The sequence below is a fragment of the Dipodomys merriami genome, unplaced genomic scaffold, assembly GCF_024711535.1.
Source record: "Dipodomys merriami isolate MVZ:Mamm:240054 unplaced genomic scaffold, mDipMer1.0.p SCAF_82, whole genome shotgun sequence".
NCBI classification, from domain to species: domain Eukaryota; kingdom Metazoa; phylum Chordata; class Mammalia; order Rodentia; family Heteromyidae; genus Dipodomys; species Dipodomys merriami.
In genome coordinates, this window is record NW_027206424.1 from 5,788,923 (window position 1) to 5,807,006 (window position 18,084).

The window sequence follows — 18,084 nt, forward strand, 5'->3', positions numbered from 1 at the left end:
AGGGAGGACAATCCAGCTCCAGTCTGGACACTGGCCACATCCACATGGGCAGCGTGCTCTCCTTTGACCTCTGGCCGCGGCCACGGTGCAGAGCGGAGATGTGATGCAGACGTGAGGGGCCCCGGGCCACGCCCAGGCACGCGGCCACTCCTCCATCACATCACAGCCCAGGAGCTGCAGAAACCCGAGGCTGAGCGTCCTGAGATACTGAACATCAGAATGTCAGTGGGCGAGAGGCACAGGAAGGCGGGGCACTCGCCGCCCCGCTCCCTCTTGTAACGCAGGCCCTGCGGGACACAGGGTGCCACCAGGCCGGCCACGTCCCGCCTCGGCCAGCAGCATGGGTGGAGGGGTGAGGAAGCCCCCACCGGACCGCTGGCAGCCTGGGGCTGGGCTGCGGCCTTCATGCACACACCCCGCCCCGCTGGACCACTAGGCAGAGCTCTCATCCACTAGCCGTTCAAGTGAGGAAACCTCTTGAACCACCCCAGAAGTCCTGGCCGTGTGTCTAGACTCCTGGCCACACCAACCACATGGGTCTCCTCTGATTCCCTTCCAGGATTTGAAGACTGTCCTCTCCCTGCCCCAGTACCCAGGGGAATTCCTGCACCCCGTGGTGTACGCCTGCACCGCCGTCATGCTGCTATGCCTGCTCACATCTGTCATCACCTACATTGTGCACCAGAGGTAAGGCTGGTGGGCCCAGGCCTCACTCCCAGGACCAGGCCAGGTCTCACTCCCAGGACCAGGCCAGGCCTCACTCCCAGGACCAGGCCAGGCCTCACTCCCAGGACCAGGCCAGGCCTCACTCCCAGGACCAGGCCAGGTCTCACTGTCAGGACCAGGCCAGGCCTCACTCCCAGGACCAGGCCAGGTCTCACTCCCAGGACCAGGCCAGGCCTCACTGCCAGGACCAGGCCAGGCCTCACTCCCAGGACCAGGCCAGGCCTCACTCCCAGGACCAGGCCAGGCCTCACTGTCAGGCAAAGGCCAGGCTTCACTGTCAGGCCCAGGCCAGGCCTCACTCCCAGGACCAGGCCAGGCCTCACTCCCAGGACCAGGCCAGGCCTCACTCCCAGGACCAGGCCAGGTCTCACTGTCAGGACCAGGCCAGGCCTCACTCCCAGGACCAGGCCAGGCCTCACTCCCAGGACCAGGCCAGGCCTCACTCCCAGGACCAGGCCAGGCCTCACTCCCAGGACCAGGCCAGGCCTCACTCCCAGGACCAGGCCAGGCCTCACTGTCAGGACCAGGCCAGGTCTCACTCCCAGGAGCAGGCAAGGCCTCACTCCCAGGACCAGGCCAGGCCTCACTCCCAGGACCAGGCCAGGCCTCACTCCCAGGACCAGGCCAGGTCTCACTGTCAGGACCAGGCCAGGCCTCACTCCCAGGACCAGGCCAGGCCTCACTCCCAGGACCAGGCCAGGTCTCACTGTCAGGACCAGGCCAGGCCTCACTGTCAGGACCAGGCCAGGTCTCACTGTCAGGACCAGGCCAGGCCTCACTGTCAGGACCAGGCCAGGTCTCACTGTCAGGACCAGGCCGGGTCTCACTCCCAGGATGAGGTCTCCCACTTCAGATAACACAGAGTTACTCAAGGAAAAGCCACATGCTACCAAGCACTCAGTTTTGCCCCCAGACTCAGGACCTCCCATAGAAGCAGCCGTAGGCACATCCTCCAGTCACGGTCTCTGTTGGTCTGTCTTTAAGAGCAACTGGGTGAAATACAGAAACATGTTGGCACGGGTGTCCAAAAGGCCATGTACGGAAGAACCCTAGTACTGCCTTTGCATGTGCCTTTTATTCAGGAAGGGAGTCCAGGCCTTTTATTCAGGAAGGAAGTCCAGGCCTTTTATTCAGGAAGGGAGTCCAGGCCTTTTATGCTTCTGAGGGTGTGCTTGGCCACCTCTGCCTGAGAGCTGTGATGACCGCTGTGTGTCCATCTGCCTGAGTCTTGGAAAAGCACTGGAAAGCATGAACAGGGCCCTGGCGGTGGCCATTCCACACCCAAAATCAAGAAATCACAGGCGATGCTTCGGTCTCAGCCACACCCACAGGCACGAAGATTCTCAGATGAGATTTGAGTTCACAGGATCCTGACCAGGGCCACCACTTGGGTGAACCTGTGGTCTGGATCTGTTCAGGCCACCGAAACAAATTACTAGAGCAAGGGTCGCTGATAGCACAGTTTCGAGTTTGCCTTGGTTTATCACTGTTCTAGAAGCTGCAAGTCCAGACCCAAGGCACTGGCAGGGTTGGTCTCTGGTGAGGCCTTGGCCTGCTCCTGTCTGGTAGGCTCCACAGGCAGTTCTGAGAGCCAGAGCCTCACGCCCAGAGGCTCTGCCCCTCCAACACTTGCGCGGTGATCAGGTTTCTGCAGGGGAGTTGGGTGGCGTGAGGACGGAGAACACACCCGCGAGGTGGGGGCGGCACCACACCCGCAGACCACAGCTGGCCCGCGAGGTGGGAGCAGCACCGTCTCGGAGGCCTGATGGAGTCCACGTCCCAGGCTAAGCAACACCAGTGCCAGCTACAGCCACGCGGCAGGGGCCATGCCCAGGCCAGGCCACCGGCACAGCTATCGCTAACAGCTGCTCAGAGAGGCCAGCGTCTGCCTGGAGCCAGGAGGTGATTCTGTCTCTGAGGCAGTGGACAAGTCATAGTTCAGGCCTCAAACCCTCCATTGCCAAGCAGCCAGGTGGCCGGCTTGGAGCTGCCCCGCGAGGCACCCCGCCTGCGTGATCCTGCCCCCGAAGGCCCAGCACTGCAGTCTTTCCACCGCCCCCCACGGGGCGTGGCACCCCGGGGCAGAGCGGGACCTTTCCCTGCTCTCGGGCGCTCACCCGGCTCTCATCTCCACTCCCCACAGCGCCATCCGCATCAGCCAGAAAGGCCGGCACGCGCTGCTGAATTTCTGCTTCCACACCGCCCTGACCTTTGCGGTGTTCGCCGGTGGCATCAACCGCACCAAACACCCCATCCTGTGCCAGGCGGTGAGTACTGTAACAAATCAGAGGTGTCCGTCGGCCTCTTACCAAAGGGGAGATGTGTGGATTCTCATGAAAGAATACCCCACTGTTTGCTCGACTGCTGCTCCCGAGAGGCGCAGCCCCTGCTCCGGCCTCCGGCCCTCAGAAGCCACCTGCACTGCCCAGCATCAGATCATTGCCATGGGCCAGCCAGCTCTGAGGCTGCAGGGGCCGGATCAGAATGGTCACCGTCCAGCAAACAGTGGACTCAGGACATAACGCTTCTCTCGAAGCACCCTTGAGACCCTCCAGGAGCCGACCCATGCTGCAATCTGCAGGGCCGCTGCGTGTGCGGCCTCCGAGCTGCCGGGCCTGGGTCGCAGAGCCGCCTGCCAGCTCTGCAAGCGAGAGCCTGCCCCAGCACGGACACAAACACTGACACAAACACATGACTGTCATTGCATGTGTCTCCTGGTCCTGTTTGATTGAAAAAGGTGTTGATAGGGCTGGGAAGGTGGCTCAGTGGTAGAGCGCTCGCCTCGCATGCATGAGGCCCTGGGTTCCACTCCTCAGCACCACATAAGCAGAAAAAGCCAGAAGTAGTGCTGTGGCTCCAGTGGTAGAGCGCTAGCCTTGAGCAAAAGCAGCTCGGGGACAGCGCCTAGACCCTGAGTTCAAGCCCCAGCACTGGCAAAAAAAAAAAAAAAAAAAAGAAAAGAAAAAAGGTGTTGATATGCGTAACCTCCAGGCCCGGGGTTCCCTGACCCATGCCTACGCCAGCCCTTGAAATGGCTCTGGCCAGGAGGGGGCGCCATGGCAGCCCGTGCACACCAGTCCTCAGGCCCGCTCCTTACCCAGGCTCCACAAGTTCAGCAAACATCCACTGATGGCCCTAGAAGCAGGAACAGCATGCCCCACGGAGGCCCAGGCCACCTGGCAGGCCGACCTCGCCCCTGGCCTGTCCACGGCACAGGGAGTCTTGGGGTCAGGCTGTCCCTGGGGAGCACATGTCCTCCCCTCTCCGGGCTCTGAGGCCGGCCTGACTCGGACCACGTGGCTGCGCTTTTGTTCCCAGCACTAAGATGAGTTGGGCCTAGCTGTACTTTGTGAGCAAGATGTTCACACCCAGGAGACAGAGCCCCTGCCCTGGAGCTCTGTGCACCAGGAGATGTCTCAAACACCCCCGTGACCATGCATACCACCCCAGGAAGCCAGGCCCACCGCCTCGGCTGGACCTAGAAAAAGCTGGCAGCACAGGCCTGAAATGAACAGAGACACATCCCTGTCTCTCCACAAGCTGAACAGCTACAACCCAGCAAGGGCCAGGAAATCCCTTCTCCCTGGCTGTGATGGCCCGCCCGGAGCCGCTGGAAAAGCTATCAAGTGGGTCATTATCCTTGTGTCTGCACTTCACCCCACCGGCTCCGTGAGGGGGGCCTACCTGCCACAGAACCCACTGGAACCGCTTCCCGGTGCCGGTTGGAGGCCATCTCCAGCCCTGGGAGGGTACGTCTGGGGCACGCCGGCCGCTCAAGGCCAGCCCAGCCCAGGGGCTTGGGGGCGGGGCAGAGCAGGTCTAGAAGGGCTCCAAGGGCTGAGAGCATGCTTGGTGAGAAATGCTTCCCTGCTGACAACCCCAAGGAGCCTGGACGGCAGGTAGGCCAGGTAAGGCAACAAGGAAGACGGTGGCCACCAGGCGTCTCTGGCAGCTCCCCCCATCCCTCACAAACACCCCCTGCCAGGCACAGGCTGGACCAGCCAGAGACCTACCCCGCGCGTGCACCACGGCAGCGCCACCGCGGGCAAACGCGGCAGGAGGCGGCAGACAGGTGCAGGAGATGCCGGACTCCTGGGGCAAGGGGCGGAAATGGAAGCCTCGGCTCTGCGGGTGACACGCCCCTGGCACATAACTGCTTCCCGCGGCAGCTGCCCTGTCCCCGCGCCGCTCTGCACCCAGCCGCTTCCTGCCTGCGGCCACCAACACACACGGCTGGCACCGCGGAGGCCTCCCCCAGCCAGGCCCAGGCTGGCTTTGGTCAGCAGCCCAGCGGGTCTGAGGGAAGGGAGGCACGTGGGGCAGAGCAGGTTAAACACTAGGCCATTGGGACCCCGGCGTGCCCCACCCTGACCCGCCACCCCAGACGCCTTCCCGGGGACTCAGGACAGGCCGCCCTGCCCTCTCCTCAAATGCAAGCTCGGCATCACCACCACACAACCGGGAGAAGTGGTCCAGAGAGCTGGATGGATGGAGAGGCAGTTGTCATGGAAACAGGAAGAGGGCCATGAGCCTCATTGTAGTACCGAGTGACATCATAAACAGAGGCAGGCAGCCGCCGTTGGTCCCCTTCCTGGATGTGCCTCAACGCCAGCCTGGGAGCAGGGACTGCATCCTGCCCGGCCTCCGTCCCCGCCAGAGGGCCACAGAAGCCAGGTGGCCCTGGGGCCTCCCAGTGTGCCCAGCCTAGAGCTGGCGTTTGAGAGACAGCCTTCCTGAGGACGGCTTGAGTACACCTGGGATCCCCAAGCCCATGGCCTGGGTGGGGCCCTCCGGGTCAGAGCCCTGCGGAGTCTGCGTTGTCTGTGCGTCGGCGTGGGTCTTGCTGCAGACCGTGCCCCTGGCCAGGCTTCCCTGTCATCCGGGCTGCGGAATTCTCTCCGGGAGGTTCCAGCCCCTTACACTCACAGGCAGGGCAAGGCCTGCATGCTGGAGATGTCCACCCAGCACCCTTCACACCCAAGAGCAGTGAGAAGGGACCGCTGGGTGTCCGCTGTCCCCGCGACGCCACACTACCATGAGCAGCTCCCAACTTTCCACGTCCCTCAAAACCCTCATCAACAATTAAGAGTTTGCTCATAAGCAAAACTTGAACTCTGGATTTGATAACTCATGATAATGATGCAATGTTTGCGTTATTCAAGGGATTTCTGTATTCTTGAAACATTTATGTCTTCTCCAATTATAGCAATGTTTTACTTGTCATTTCCAAATGTCAGCCTGTTACCTCAAAGGTAGCCCCACGTTAGGGAGTCAGATGGAGATGAAGTGCAGCATGGACAGCGAGTTGGCGTGTGCGTCCCGCGGCTGGGCCGCAGCCCCGGCTGCTGTCTCCGTAGCTGGGAGTCCCTGACGCCCCCGGGCAGGGTCTGAACCTCACCCAGGCCACGGCCACCGTGACAGCTCTGGGGGGCTGGGGCACCGCTGCGCCTCCTTCCACCTGGGTCCTTCGGAGGAGCCACCCCTCGCAGGGCCCCCTTGCCCTCTGCCAGTCCCTGGACAAGTGTAGAGAAGCTGCAAGGCTCAGCCCCCGGCAGCAGAGGAAGGCTGTGCGGTGCAGGACGGTGGGCTTTGGAGGAGGGGGGCAGCGGGGGAGGGGCCGGAGGCCTGGGAAGGGAAGGGGGCTAGCTGCCATGTCCCCTCCCAGGTGGGCATCGCGCTGCACTATTCCACACTGTCCACCATGCTGTGGATTGGAGTGACCGCCAGGAACATCTACAAGCAAGTGACCAGGAAGGCCCCTCCGTGCCCTGGTGCAGACCAGCCGCCGTACCCCAAGCCGCCCCTGCTCAGGTATTCGAGCGTGCTCGCGGGCCCCGCCGCCACCCGGGGGGACCCCTGACCGGGGACGAGCCTCCGCAGGGCTTAGCAAGGCAAACAGACTCCCTCCCTAGGAGCTCAGCCCAAGGGTGGTCCCTCACACACACACACTGGGGGAGGGGCGGAGGCCGCATTCGGGAGTGGGCGAGGCCCTGGGTCAGGGTTTGGACCAGTAGACCTGGGTCAGACACGGTGGGGCAGGGGTGGGTGATGCTGGCGTGGGGGCAGAGTCCCAGGGGGTACCCGGGGCAGCGGGCAGAGACGGGCGGCGAGAGGCCGGGACGGGATTCTGCCTCAGCATCTGGCTGGACGCTGGCTGGCCCTGTGGACAGGTGGCTCCCTGGCAGGAGGCCCTCCGTGTCCCCTGGAGGGCCAGGCCTGGAGGCCGTGTGGCCGTGGCTTTGGCGTACATCCTGGTCTTAGTGAAGCCAGGACACCCACCGCCTCTCAGGGTAACAACAGCAACCACCTCGGCACTGGTGTGTGATCATGGCCTGGCCCTGGAACCCAGCGGACCGGTCAGGGACCACGGGGGCCTTGTGGGGAGCCCAGGTGTGCCGGGACCACGGGAACAACACCGAGGAGGGTGGGACCTCCCTCCCCAGGGCAGCCCAGGGTCACTTCCCCGACCTCCGCCATGCCAGAACACCGGACGTCCCTTCAGACAAGACAGACACCGGCCACCAGGGCCAAGGGTGCCTCACCATTTGCACACTTGAACCAAAACTGAACCATGAACAGCACAGTGGGCACTGCCCGTCTGGCCCGTGTGAGGCTGGGCACAGCACTGCCCTGAGCAGTGAGTCTGGTCCGTGTGAGGCTGGGCACAGGCACTGCCCTGGGCAGTGAGTCTGGCCCGTGTGAGGCTGGGCACAGGCACTGACCTGGGCAGTGAGTCTGGTCCGTGTGAGGCTGGGCACAGCACTGACCTGGGCAGTGAGTCTGGCCCGTGTGAGGCTGGGCACAGCACTGCCCTGGGCAGTGAGTCTGGTCCGTGTGAGGCTGGGCATGTGGGCACTGACCTGGGCAGTGAGTCTGGCCCATGTGAGGCTGGGCACAGGCACTGACCTGGGCAGTGAGTCTGGTCTGTTTGAGGCTGGGCACAGGCACTGACCTGGGCAGTGAGTCTGGCCCGTGTGAGGCTGGGCACAGCACTGCCCTGGGCAGTGAGTCTGGCCCGTGTGAGGCTGGGCACAGGCACTGACCTGGGCAGTGAGTCTGGTCTGTGTGAGGCTGGGCACGTGGGCACTGCCCTGGGCAGTGAGTCTGGTCCGTGTGAGGCTGGGCACAGGCACTGCCCTGGGCAGTGAGTCTGGCCCGTGTGAGGCTGGGCACGTGGGCACTGCCCTGGGCAGTGAGTCTGGCCCGTGTGAGGCTGGGCACGTGGGCACTGCCCTGGGCAGTGAGTCTGGCCCGTGTGAGGCTGGGCACGTGGGCACTGCCCTGGGCAGTGAGTCTGGCCCGTGTGAGGCTGGGCATGTGGGCACTGCCCTGGGCAGTGAGTCTGGTCCGTGTGAGGCTGGGCACAGGCACTGACCTGGGCAGTGAGTCTGGTCCGTGTGAGGCTGGGCACGTGGGCACCAATTCAGAAGCAGAGCTTACGTCCCAGGAAGCCATCAAGGCCCACGTCCCCAAGATGAGGAAGCAGGTCAGGTGCCACTCAGGGCCCTGGGCAGAAGGCCGCGGGCCCAGGCCTCGCTCTGGCCTCTGGGGGCCACGCCAGCCTGCAGTCTGTCCGCAGACCAGCCACGGGCACCGTCCGCCACTCCTTCCACGGCGGCTCCCCCAGCAATGTCTTGTGGTTTGAAGCACACAAACCTTGGGCCTCCTTGGTCTCAAGTTTTCCCTTTTACTATAAATAGGATTGCTGTCTTACCATTGATTTCTAATCATTCATGGCTGGTGTACAGAAACACAGCTAATTCTTCAGCATCAATCATAGATCCTGCAGCTCTGCTGAGTTCCTTTACTAGGTCCAAGAGTTTTCCTACTTCTTAAGACTTCTGTGTATACGGTGATATGTCATCTACGCCTACAGGGAGATGATGGCTTCCACACCAGCCTTCCTGCCCAACCACTGGCAGGTGCTTCAGTATCAGTGTTAGTCCTCTCTCCTCTGTCCAGCCTGCCAGTGCCATTGACCTATCTAAAGAACAAACTTTGGATTATCTAGTTTCTCTGTCTTTCTGTTCTCTATTTTATTGTCTCTGCTGTGGTTTTTTAGGGTTGATTCCCTTTCTTCTGCTCACTTTGGGTTTAGTTTGTATTTCCTTTTCCCCGTTTCTTACAGTCTGAAACTAGACTGTTGACCTGAGATCTCTCTTCTTTAGTGAAGATGTTCTCTGCTCGGAGTTTCGCTCAGAGCCGCGTTGCTGTGTCCTGTGCAGCTGGCTACTCTTCTACTCCATCACAGTAGTTTCTAGTTTCCCTTGGGTTTCTTCCTGGCCTTTGGCATTTGTTTTTCAATTTTTATTTTTTATTGTTATTCTAATGGTGGGGTACAGAGGGGTTACAGTTCCCAGCCAGGTAAGGAGTGCATTTCTGTTTGGACAAGGCCAGGCCTCCCCTTGCTCCTTCCCAATTTTTCCCTCCCATCCCCAGGCCTTTCGTATTCAAGTGTACAGAGTGTGATTCCCACAGGCCAGCGGGGATCTATGAGAAGAAAACACGCCTCTACAAGTATGCTGGGGCTTTTAGCCATGATCAAAATGGAGCAGCCCCAGGCTCGTTCGTAGGGGCATCATGGCGACCTCTGGCCTGTCCCTGAGCAGCTCATGGCTTCTTCTTCATTCCCCATGCTTGTAAAGAGTGGTGATACGAAATCCCGCCCTGTGAGGAGCGAAGCCCGGAGCTGGCTGAGTCCCTCTAGCCAGTGGGGCTGCGTGTCCAGCATGACGTGAGCAGGGCTGCGTGTCCAGCATGACGTGAGCAGGGCTGCGTGTCCAGCATGACGTGAGCAGGGCTGCGTGTCCAGCACCACGTGAGCAGGGCTGCGTGTCCAGCATGACATGAGCAGGGCTGCGTGTCCAGCATGACGTGAGCAGGGCTGCGTGTCCAGCATGACGTGAGCAGGGCTGCGTGTCCAGCATGACGTGAGCAGGGCTCTATGTCCAGCATGATGTGAGCAGGGCTGCGTGTCCAGCATGACATGAGCAGGGCTGCGTGTCCAGCACGACGTGAGCAGGGCTGCGTGTCCAGCATGACGTGAGCAGGGCTGCGTGTCCAGCATGACGTGAGCAGGGCTGCGTGTCCAGCATGACGTGAGCAGGGCTGTGTGTCCAGCATGACGTGAGCAGGGCTGCGTGTCCAGCACCACGTGAGCAGGGCTGCGTGTCCAGCATGACATGAGCAGGGCTGCGTGTCCAGCATGACGTGAGCAGGGCTGCGTGTCCAGCATGACGTGAGCAGGGCTGCGTGTCCAGCATGACGTGAGCAGGGCTCTATGTCCAGCATGATGTGAGCAGGGCTGCGTGTCCAGCATGACATGAGCAGGGCTGCGTGTCCAGCACGACGTGAGCAGGGCTGCGTGTCCAGCATGACGTGAGCAGGGCTGCGTGTCCAGCATGACGTGAGCAGGGCTGCGTGTCCAGCATGACGTGAGCAGGGCTGTGTGTCCAGCATGACGTGAGCAGGGCTGCGTGTCCAGCACCACGTGAGCAGGGCTGCGTGTCCAGCATGACATGAGCAGGGCTGCGTGTCCAGCATGACGTGAGCAGGGCTGCGTGTCCAGCATGACGTGAGCAGGGCTCTATGTCCAGCACCACGTGAGCAGGGCTGCATGTCCAGCATGACGTGAGCAGGGCTGCGTGTCCAGCATGATGTGAGCAGGGCTGCGTGTCCAGCATGATGTGAGCAGGGCTACATGTCCAGCACGACGTGAGCAGGACTGCGTGTCCAGCATGATGTGAGCAGGGCTCTATGTCCAGCATGATGTGAGCAGGGCTGCGTGTCCAGCATGATGTGAGCAGGGCTACATGTCCAGCACGACGTGAGCAGGACTGTGTGTCCAGCATGATGTGAGCAGGGCTCTATGTCCAGCATGATGTGAGCAGGGCTGCGTGTCCAGCATGACGTGAGCAGGGCTGCGTGTCCAGCATGACGTGAGTAGGGCTGCGTGTCCAGAATGATGTGAGCAGGGCTGCGTGTCCAGCATGATGTGAGCAGGACTGCGTGTCCAGCATGACGTGAGCAGGGCTGTGTCCAGCATGACGTGAGCAGGGCTGCGTGTCCAGCATGATGTGAGCAGGACTGCGTGTCCAGCATGATGTGAGCAGGGCTGCGTGTCCAGCATGACGTGAGCAGGGCTGCGTGTCCAGCATGACGTGAGCAGGACTGCGTGTCCAGCATGATGTGAGCAGGGCTGCGTGTCCAGCATGACATGAGCAGGGCTGCGTGTCCAGCATGACGTGAGCAGGGCTGTATGTCCAGCATGACGTGAGCAGGGCTGCGTGTCCAGCATGACGTGAGCAGGGCTGTGTGTCCAGCATGACGTGAGCAGGGCTGTATGTCCAGCACGACGTGAGCAGGACTGCGTGTTTAGCATGACGTGAGTAGGGCTGCGTGTCCAGCATGACGTGAGCAGGGCTGCGTGTCCAGCACGACGTGAGCAGGGCTGCGTGTCCAGCACCACGTGAGCAGGGCTGCGTGTCCAGCATGATGTGAGCAGGGCTGCGTGTCCAGCACCACATGAGCAGGGCTGCGTGTCCAGCACGACGTGAGCAGGGCTGCGTGTCCAGCACCACATGAGCAGGGCTGCGTGTCCAGCATGACGTGAGCAGGGCTGCGTGTCCAGCACCACATGAGCAGGGCTGCGTGTCCAGCACCACGTGAGCAGGGCTGCGTGTTTAGCATGACGTGAGCAGGGCTGCATGTTTAGCATGACGTGAGCAGGGCTGCGTGTCCAGCACGACGTGAGCAGGGCTGTGTGTCCAGCACCACATGAGCAGGGCTGCGTGTCCAGCACCACGTGAGCAGGGCTGCATGTTTAGCATGACGTGAGCAGGGCTGCGTGTCCAGCATGACGTGAGCAGGGCTGTGTGTCCAGCACCACATGAGCAGGGCTGTGTGTCCAGCACCACGTGAGCAGGGCTGCGTGTCCAGCACCACGTGAGCAGGGCTGCGTGTTTAGCATGACGTGAGCAGGGCTGCATGTTTAGCATGACGTGAGCAGGGCTGCGTGTCCAGCATGACGTGAGCAGGGCTGTGTGTCCAGCACCACATGAGCAGGGCTGCGTGTCCAGCATGACGTGAGCAGGGCTGCGTCCAGCACGACGTGAGCCCTCTGGAGGTCAGACTGCCTCTGGACCCGCACCCAGCCCCAGAGGAACAGTGCCACCCTCACCCTGCAGGAGGGATCTGGGAAGGGGCCTCCCAGGCCTCCCCTGGGAGGGGTGATGTCAGAGGACATTGTCCCCTGGAGAGAGGTGACCTGCAGGATGGACAAGGTCAGAGGAGGACATTCAGGCTCTCCCAGGAGGAGAGGACATGACCTAAGTAGAATGGGACACAGAGCACAAGAGGCAGGCGGGAGGCAGCCGGCGATGGCATCAGTGGGCATGGGCACACCCATCTGTCCTACACTAGGGGCAGGGCCCGAGGTCCAAATCCCTGACCAGGCCATCCCTGACTCCTCACTGCCCCAACAGAACCTGACTCCTCACTACTCACACCAGCACCTGACTCCTCACTAATCACACCAGAACCTGACTCCTCACTACTCACACCAGAACCCTGACTCCTCATTCCTCACACCAGAACCTGATGCCTCACTACTCACACCAGAACCCTGACTCTTCATTCCTCACACCAGAACCCTGACTCCTCACTCCTCACACCGGAACCTAACTGTTCACACCATAACCCTGACTCCTCACTCCTCACACCAGAACCGGACTCCTCACTACTCACACCAGCACCTGACTCCTCACAACAGCCCCTGACTCCTCACTACTCACACCAGAACCTGACTCCACACTACTCACACCAGAACCTGACTCCTCACTCCTCACAACAGAACCTGACTCCTCACTCCTCACACCAGAACCTGACTCCTCACTACTCACACCAGCACCTGACTCCTCACACCAGCACCTGACTCCTCACTACTAACACCAGAACCTGACTCCTTACTCCTCACACCAGAAACTGACACCTTACTACTCACACCAGAACCTGACTCCTCACTACTCACACCACAACCCTGATTCCTCACTACTCACACCAGAACCTGACTCCTCACTCCTCACACCAGAACCTGACTCCTCACTACTCACACCAGAACCTGACGCCTCACTACTCACACCAGCACCTGATTCCTCACTCCTCACACCGGAACCTAACTGTTCACACCAGAACCTGACTCCTCACTCCTCACACCAGAACCTAACTCCTCACTACTCACACCAGCACCAGACTCCTCACACCAGAACCTGACTCCTCACTCCTCACACCAGAACCTGACTCCTCATTACTCACACCAGAACCTGACTCCTCACTGCTCACACCAAAACCTGACTCCTCACTACTCACACCAGAACCTGACTCCTCACTTCTCACACCAAAACCTGACTCCTCACTACTCACACCAGAACCTGACTCATCACTCCTCACACCAGCACCTGACCCCTCACTCCTCACACCAGAACCTGACTCCTCACTACTCACACCAGCACCTGACTCCTCACTACTCACACCAGAACCTGACTTCTCACTACTCACACCAAAACCTGACTCCTCACTACTCACACCAGAACCTGACTCCTCACTACTCACACCAGAACCTGACTCCTCACTCCTCACACCAGAACCTGACTCCTCACTCCTCACACCAGAACCTGACTCCTCACTCCTCACACCAAAACCTGACTCCTCACTCCTCACACCAGCACCTGACTCCTCACTCCTCACACCAGCACCTGACTCCTCACTACTCACACCAGCACTCAACTCCTCACTATTCACACCAGAACCTGACTCCTCACTCCTCACCCCAAGCCTCTCCTGACTCCAGGACACCTCTGCTGGAGCCACCCTGGCGGCTTCCTGCCCCTTCCCCACATGTCTCCTGATGGCATGGCAGGCTCGTTCGGGGCACCATCAGGACAGATAGAGCCTGCTCCCTCAGCAGGTCTATGCCAATACTCTGTCAGATAGGTAAGCTGTGTCTGGAGTGTACTAAACCACACTCCAGAAGGACGAAGATCTCCACTCCTGTGTCCAACAGGAACACCAAACCCTAGGAGTCAACGAAGAATCAGAACCTCCCTTAGAGAGACTCATGTCACACCAGAGACGTAGCCTGGGTCTCCGGACCCCAAGACCAGTCATAGACCCCAGGACCAGCCGTAGCCCAGGGTCTCCTGACCCCAGGACCCGCCGTAGCCCAGGGTCTCCTGACCCCAGGACCCGCCGTAGCCCAGGGTCTCCTGACCCCAGGACCCGCCGTAGCCCAGGGCCTACAGACCCCAGGACCCGCCGTAGCCCGGGGGTCCTGACCCCAGGAGCACAGGCCCACCCTGCACACCCAGCCTAGACAGCTGTCTTGCAGGCTTGGGGTCCTGCACAAAGCATCTGTGAGCTGGCCATACCAGGAACACAGACTGCATCTGAGGGCAGCTGCAGGAGCCGCCCTCCCTGCCAGCAGGCCTGAGACTTAATCCATCCCGCAGAGGAGCTGCCATGCCCAAAAGCTCATGGACAGGGCCAGGTTCCTCCATCCTGAATGCCAGAGGCTGAGAATGAGTGTGAGCATCCTCCAGCAGATGTCACCAGGGGACGACGTCACCAGGAAACAAGGTCACCAGGGGACAAGTTCACCAGGGGATGACATCACCAGAAGACGCTGTCACCAGGGGACGCTGTCACCAGGGGATGACGTCACCAGAAGACGCTGTCACCAGGGGATGCTGTCACCAGGGGACAAGGTCACCAGGGGATGATGTCACCAGGGGACGATGTCACCCAGGGGACAAGTTCAGCCGGGGATGTTGTCACCAGGGGATGATGTCACCAGGGGACGCTGTCACCAGAAGACGCTATTACCAGGGGACACTGTCACCAAGGGATGCTATCACCAGGGGGCGCTGTCACCGGGGGACACTGTCACCAGGGGCGCTGTCACCAGGGGGCGCTGTCACCAGGGGGCGCTGTCACCAGGGGGCGATGCAGAAAAGGCCAATGTCACCAGGGGACGCTGTCACAGGGGGCGCTGTCACCAGGGGGCGCTGTCACAGGGGACGCTGTCACCGGGGGCACTGTCACCGGGGGCGCTGTCACCAGGGGGCGCTGTCACCGGGGGCGCTGTCACCAGGGGGCGCTGTCACCAGGGGGCGCTGTCACCAGGGGGCGCTGTCACCAGGGGATGATGCCACCAGGGGATGATGCCACCAGGGGGCGCTGTCACCAGGGGGCGCTGTCACAGGGGGCGCTGTCACCAGGGGGCACTGTCACCAGGGGGCGCTGTCACCAGGGGGCGATGCAGAAGAGGCCAATGTCACCAGGGGGCGCTGTCACCAGGGGGGGATGCAGAAGAGGCCAATGTCACCAGGGGGCGATGCAGAAGAGGCCAATGTCACCAGGGGGCGATGCAGAAGAGGCCAATGTCACCAGGGGGCGCTGTCACAGGGGGCGCTGTCACCAGGGGGATGCTGTCACCAGGGGGCGCTGTCACCAGGGGGCGATGCAGAAGAGGCCAATGTCGCCAGGGCTCCCTGCGTCAGCACTGGTGCTGGCAGAGGACAGACGCTGCCCTGTGGTCTGTGTGGTGCGGGTGGCCGTGGCACCTGCGGCCCAGAGGCAGAGGCCTGGGCACCCCCAGCGGGGCCTCCCGTCCCAGCACAGAGGCTGTGGTCCAGCTCCTCCCCTTCCAAGACCTGCTGGCCACAGACAAGGCTGCCCTCCGGCTGAGGACAGGCTGGGCACGGAGTTCAGAGCCCCTCAGTGGCCGGCGCAGGACGGTGGGCTGGGCCCTGAAGGCTGCCCAGCAACAAGTGACAAGCCATGGGGAAGGCGCCTGCCGCGGCCTCTGGCGCCCTCTGCTGACAGAACGTGTCCCTGCACGTAACTTGGGAGCAATGGGAGAGACCTCGGACCTTCGGAGCCCTGGCCTTGCAGCTGCAGCCACACAGGCAATGTGGCCTCCCTGGCCACCAGCTGGGGAGATGACCCTGATGCCGAAGGAGTCAGGGGTCTCAGAGGAGGCCTGCAGCCACAGGGGAGGCCGGAGCAGACATGCTGAGGAGCCCGATGGGAGCAGGCAGGGTCTCCAGGTCAGGCTGGCCATTGGAAGGCAGCAGGAGCTCTCCATCTGTCCTGGGACACGGAGGTCACCCCTGGGTGCTGAGACCACGGAAAGCAGCAGCACTCATCCTGAACACAGCACAGCACACACCATGTACCCCATGGCTGCCAGGGCCTGTGAGGGGCCTGGGCAGCAGGGCTGAGGGGGGCAGGGCCTAGGCAGCAGGGCTGAGGGCGGCAGGGCCTGGGCAGCAGGGCTGAGGGGGGCAGGGCTGAGGGGGGCAGGGCCTGGGCAGCAGGGCTGAGGGTGGCAGGGCCTGGGCAGCAGGGCTGAGGGGGGCAGGGCCTGGGCAGCAGGGCTGAGGGGGGCAGGGCTGAGGGGGGCAGGGCTGAGGGGGGCAGGGCCTGGGCAGCAGGGCTGAGGGGGGCAGGGCCTGGGCAGCAGGGCTGAGGGGGGCAGGGCCTGGGCAGCAGGGCTGAGGGCGGCAGGGCCTGGGCAGCAGGGCTGAGGGCGGCAGGGCCTGGGCAGTGTGGCCTTCACAAATCCAGAGTGAGACCCAAGTTGCCCTGGCACGGAAACAGCCCCTGGCTCTGTACCATGGCCGAGGACTGGAGGGAGCAGGGAAGCCCAGAAGGTGACTCGGCCAAGCCCTAAAGAAGCATCCGCATCCTGACCGCCGCTCTGTGCACAGCTCACCTGGGAGAGCTCCTTCATGCCCACCATGACGGCCCAGGTCCAGCACCTTGTCCTTCACCTGCGGTGTACACCCACCACGTCTTGCACACCACCTGCGGTGTGCACCCACCATGTCTCACACGCCACCTGCGGTGTGCACCCACCATGTCTCACACGCCACCTGCGGTGTGCACCCACCGCGTCTCGCACGCCACCTGCGGTGTGCACCCACCGCGTCTCGCACGCCACCTGCAGTGTGCACCCACCACGTCTCGCACCACCTGCGGTGTGCACCCACCGCGTCTCGCACGCCACCTGCGGTGTGCACCCACCACGTCTCGCACACCACCTGCGGTGTGCACCCACCGCATCTCTCACGCCACCTGCAGTGTGCACCCACCGCGTCTCGCACGCCACCTGCAGTGTGCACCCACCACGTCTCGCACCACCTGCGGTGTGCACCCACCGCGTCTCGCACGCCACCTGCGGTGTGCACCCACCACGTCTCGCACACCACCTGCGGTGTGCACCCACCGCATCTCTCACGCCACCTGCAGTGTGCACCCACCGCGTCTCGCACACCACCTGCAGTGTGCACCCACCGCATCTCTCACGCCACCTGCAGTGTGCACCCACCGCGTCTCGCACGCCACCTGCAGTGTGCACCCACCGCATCTCACACGCCACCTGCAGTGTGCACCCACCGTGTCTCGCACGCCACCTGCAGTGTGCACCCACCGCGTCTCGCACCACCTGCAGTGTGCACCCACCGCGTCTCGCACCACCTGCGGTGTGCACCCACCACGTCTCACACGCCACCTGCAGTGTACACCCACCACGTCTCGCACGCCACCTGCAGTGTGCACCCACCGCGTCTCGCACGCCACCTGCAGTGTGCACCCACCGCGTCTCGCACACCACCTGCAGTGTGCACCCACCGCGTCTCGCACGCCACCTGCGGTGTGCACCCACCGCGTCTTGCACGCCACCTGCAGTGTGCACCCACCGCGTCTCGCACACCACCTGCAGTGTGCACCCACAGCATCTCGCACGCCACCTGCAGTGTGCACCCACAGCATCTCGCACGCCACCTGCAGTGTGCACCCACAGCATCTCGCACGCCACCTGCAGTGTGCACCCACAGCATCTCGCACGCCACCTGCAGTGTGCACCCACCGCGTCTCGCACGCCACCTGCGGTGTGCACCCACCGCGTCTCGCACGCCACCTGCAGTGTGCACCCACCGCGTCTCGCACACCACCTGCAGTGTGCACCCACCGCATCTCGCACGCCACCTGCAGTGTGCACCCACCACGTCTCGCACACCACCTGCGGTGTGCACCCACCGCGTCTCGCACGCCACCTGCAGTGTGCACCCACCGCGTCTCGCACGCCACCTGCGGTGTGCACCCACCACGTCTCGCACGCCACCTGCGGTGTGCACCCACCACGTCTCGCACGCCCCCTGTGGGGCACCGCCTCCCCGCGCACACCCAGGCGTCCGTCCCAGGCACACCCCGAGTGTCCTGCTGCATTGGCAGCAGTTGCATCTGCCAATGCAATTCTTCCCGTGACAGTGTCCTCTCGGCCAATCATCCTCCCCCTTG

The 18,084-nt window shown here is 62.3% G+C and overlaps 1 protein-coding gene across 2 annotated transcripts in view; it reads left to right on the forward strand.

The window, feature by feature from the left end:
* Adgra1 (adhesion G protein-coupled receptor A1) overlaps positions 1-18,084 on the forward strand; it is a 51,915-nt gene that overhangs the window by 17,043 nt on the left and 16,788 nt on the right. For both annotated transcript variants that reach the window (XM_070011360.1, XM_070011359.1), the window contains 3 exons: positions 560-687; positions 2,870-2,993; positions 6,392-6,537. In XM_070011360.1, the coding sequence (XP_069867461.1) occupies positions 560-687; positions 2,870-2,993; positions 6,392-6,537 (398 nt within the window). The remainder of the gene's footprint in view (positions 1-559; positions 688-2,869; positions 2,994-6,391; positions 6,538-18,084) is intronic.